Source organism: Centroberyx affinis, unplaced genomic scaffold (assembly GCF_046629955.1).
Source record: "Centroberyx affinis isolate AG114_WGS23_722 - 3 ecotype Tasmania unplaced genomic scaffold, CSIRO-AGI_Caff_v1 ptg005573l_1, whole genome shotgun sequence".
Lineage (NCBI taxonomy): Eukaryota > Metazoa > Chordata > Actinopteri > Beryciformes > Berycidae > Centroberyx > Centroberyx affinis.
In genome coordinates, this window is record NW_027282802.1 from 18788 (window position 1) to 22500 (window position 3713).

Below are 3713 nucleotides of genomic sequence, written 5' to 3' on the forward strand. Positions count from 1 at the left end.
AAATACTGATGTCAAAGTGAAGCAGTTCAGAGTGTTTGGCAGCTTTACCTTTGTTTGAAAAATAGACCTGGAGCGCCACCTGGTGCCTCACACACCACACTGTGAAAAACTGATTTTCCTGTATGGAGAGGTTTGCCCAAATAAAACTTTAAATTATGAATTTAAAGTGTTCAGCAAAAATTCTACAGAGTTTTAAAAGGAAAACAGGTGAATGCCACTGAATGTCATTAAATGATCAATATTTCTGCTGTTTAGATATAGATTTCCAAGTTCAGATTAATTTAATTCAAAGTCATTTTAATCTGCTGTTGGGAAAATGAAAATAAACATTTTCACAAATCTAACAAACGTGAAAATTACTGACCGATGTTTCTGAAGAGTTTTTACATGAAAAAGAAACAAAAAATCTGATTCTAAATTTCTCACTTACCATTCGTCTTGTTTCCCAGGGTTTCCACACTCACTTGGTCATCAGATTTGGTCATCAGACTTTCAAGTTCTTGTTTGGTGAAATTCAGAAGAACTCAAACCCAGCTGCTGTCTGGACGTTTCGGGATAAGACACGACAGATTCAGCTCAGATCCAGACTCATCCTGGTGAAATCCTTCATGTTGACCTTTCTTAATCTTTTCTAGGACAGTTCTAAGTTTGGACTGGTGTCTGAACTTGTGTGTTTTTTTTAATTATTTTCATGATTGTATAATATTGATGTTTTTATTAGGTGTTTTAGTGTAAAAATGGGATATTAGTAGCATATACATGTCACTCCCTTTTCCTGCCTGCCTCCTAGCCTAGACCTCAGGACCGCAATGGATGTGTCATGTGACTTTATTGCGATATCCTGATGAATTTTAGTAATGTACATTTGTATATTGTATTTTAATTTATCGAATAAAGTCAATCAATCAACCTGAGGCAGACTGATGGATTCGATGCATTTTCAAATACTTTCAAAGTCTTATTTTATTTTTCTCAAATCCACAAAGTGCCCAGTGGAACCCTGCTGGTACCCGGCAGCGGTTCTACCATGTTCCCCGGTTTGCCGAACGAAGGATCGATACTCAACGACTTTTCGCAATTCCAAACATGACAAACCAGGACAAAACTTCTTTCTGTAGGAAAATAACTGCAACTTTAATAAGTGCGACTTTTGCTGCCGGTCAAACACGCCAGCTTAAAGGAAAAAGTCTCCGTTCCTCTTCTAGAAACTTCAGAGCTTCAGTCTGTGATGTTCAACTCATCCCAAGAATTTAGTGATGAAATGTGTTGTAATTTACTTTTTTGTTGGACCCACTTTCCCTCAACCTGCCCCGTCTGCTTCTACTGCAGTTAGTGATTTACTACGTTTCCCAGAATGCCTTTCAACAACCCCCCAGAGAAGGAGCGTGAACCTGTTGCATTCAGCTGCTGGTTTTACAGGGAGATGGAGAGAGAGATAGAGACAGTGTCATAAGAGCAAGAGAGAGAGTTTTTCCAGTCAATAAAAAGTGAGAGTCTCTCCTTCCTCAATCCCCAGCCTGTCTCTCTGCTGCAGTGCATTCTGGTCTCTCTCCTGCTCCTGTGGGTGGAGAAATTGGTCTCTCTCCTCTTCTCTGATGGATCTCTCCCTGTATGATTGTTGAACGTCTCTCGGTGCAAAATGGCGGCTCTAGAAAGAAGCCCTCGCTCTTTGATTCTGAGGGACTGACACCAAAACCTGACGTTTACCACTGAGGTTTTACATCCTGAAACATTTTCTCATATCAAACTCCACTGGAGCTGCTGGAAACATCTGGAGGTGACGTCACCTCGTCTGTGATTGGCCGGTTATCCACCAAGAAGAAAAACACAACTAACTACTGAATGGAGCCAGAACAGCTTTTTTTTGGTATTTTAGGTGGATTTTCCCTTTAAAACAGACAATCATGCATTTTATTATGTTTCTATCCTGCAGAGAATTAAAGACGTTGGCTGGGTGAGACATTTACGAACCTTTATTAATACATAACTTTTTACTTTACAATTTAAAAAAAAAAAAAAAAAAAAATTCTACTTGAGAATAGCGAGCTTCCACTTGACACCGTTTCTCATCTTTGGAGGCGTCAGGATCTCAGCGTCTAGACAGAGAAACAATATTGGAAATAAATTAATACATTGGCTGATTAATCGATTATTTGATGGACAGAAAGCCTGAACCGAACTTCCCGCTGACCTTGTTGAGCCGCTGCAGGTTTCTGCTGCTGGAAGGAAGCCATGATGCTGTTGGCGGTCGAGTTGGGACCAGTGACCTGAGGAGCAGGAGGACAAGGGGAATCAGATATAACACACACACACACACACACACACACACACACACATTCTCTTTTGTGATGCAGAGATTTATTCCCCTTCAGTTCCATGTGCATAGAAAACCCTAAATCTCCACACACACAGGATCACTTCTGCACAAATGTATTTTTATTACGCAGCTTTGTTGAAAACTCAATTGTGATTGGCCAATGAAGACATTCTGAGGTCTGTTTCACATCTGATCACATCACTCCACAGTCAATAAGTCCAGTCCATTTTATTGATGAACTGGCGACACCTTGTGGCAGAAAGACGTCACTGATTAGTTACTGCTGGACTTGTTTTTCTGGCAGAAGCTCTTAAGTTACTTTATCTTCTTGCAATAAAATCATTTTAAGTCGACATTTTGTGTCAAATGATTTCTGTCTTTGGTAAGCAGCTGTGTAATAAGAGGAATAATGTAAAGAAAGACAGTAAGACAGTAAGTATTTGGGCACTGTCCTAGATGAGAAGCTTAAATCTGATGCAAATACAGATGCTACAGTATGTAAAAAGGCAAATCGATGGTTGTTTTTTTTAAGGAAGTTGCGAAGTTTTAATGTGGACATGACACTGATGAAAATGTTTTATTCTTCTTTTATTGAGTCTGTCCTTTCTTTTTCTATGATTTGCTGGTTTGGCAGTCTTAGTCTTAAAAATAGGAACAAACTGGAAAAAAATGTCAAGCTGTGCTGTAAGATTACTAGTGCTACCCTTACTGACCTTCAGTGAGGGCCACCTTAAAGGCACAGACTGTTGTTTTGGACCCTCAACATCCTTCACATGTTGAGTTCCAGATGCTTCCATCAGGGCGGAGGGTTAGTCTCCCCAAAGGCAGCACTAACAGATACAGACTGTCCTTTGTTCCATCTGCTATTGGTTTTTTTTAACCCCGGATGTCATCGTGTCTTTCTTTTTTCCATGATTCATAGTGACAGTGTAGGAGATATGGATCTTGTGCTGTGTTGTGTATGATGTATTGTATTGTATTGTGTTGGACTGCTGTCTGCAAAGCAAATCGCCCCTCGGGGACTTTAAAGTTTTTTGAATCTTGAATCTTGAATCATCGCAAAATAAACAGACTGAAGGGTTCAGGTTAGTTTAATGTATGTTTTTCCTCACTGACGTTTCGGTTGGGAATTTACTCTTTCTATGCATTTGGAATATTCCCCATTTTCATCTCTGACTACTTTCTGTACTGTGATCCAGCCAGTTTTAGTATTCATTGGTAAAAAAGCATCAAAACTAAAGGAGGATGGTGGGTTGGTCACTCTGCCACACAGTGACACAAAACACTGCCTTTTAGTGCTCAAACTATTAGTCAATTAATTGATTAGTCAAACAGAAAATTGATTGATTATAATTTTGATTATCAATTAATCAAAATTATATCATATATTATATAT

At 39.1% G+C, this 3713-nt stretch overlaps 1 protein-coding gene across 1 annotated transcript in view; it reads right to left on the reverse strand.

Moving 5' to 3' along the window:
- Positions 1-1968: 1968 nt before the first annotated feature.
- Positions 1969-3713, reverse strand: part of LOC139667495 (elongator complex protein 1-like) — a gene marked incomplete at its 5' end in the record, with an annotated part of 7455 nt that continues 5710 nt past the window's right edge. The window contains 2 exons of the mRNA XM_071546970.1: positions 1969-2096; positions 2192-2267. Of these exons, the coding sequence (XP_071403071.1) occupies positions 2029-2096; positions 2192-2267 (144 nt within the window). The remainder of the gene's footprint in view (positions 2097-2191; positions 2268-3713) is intronic.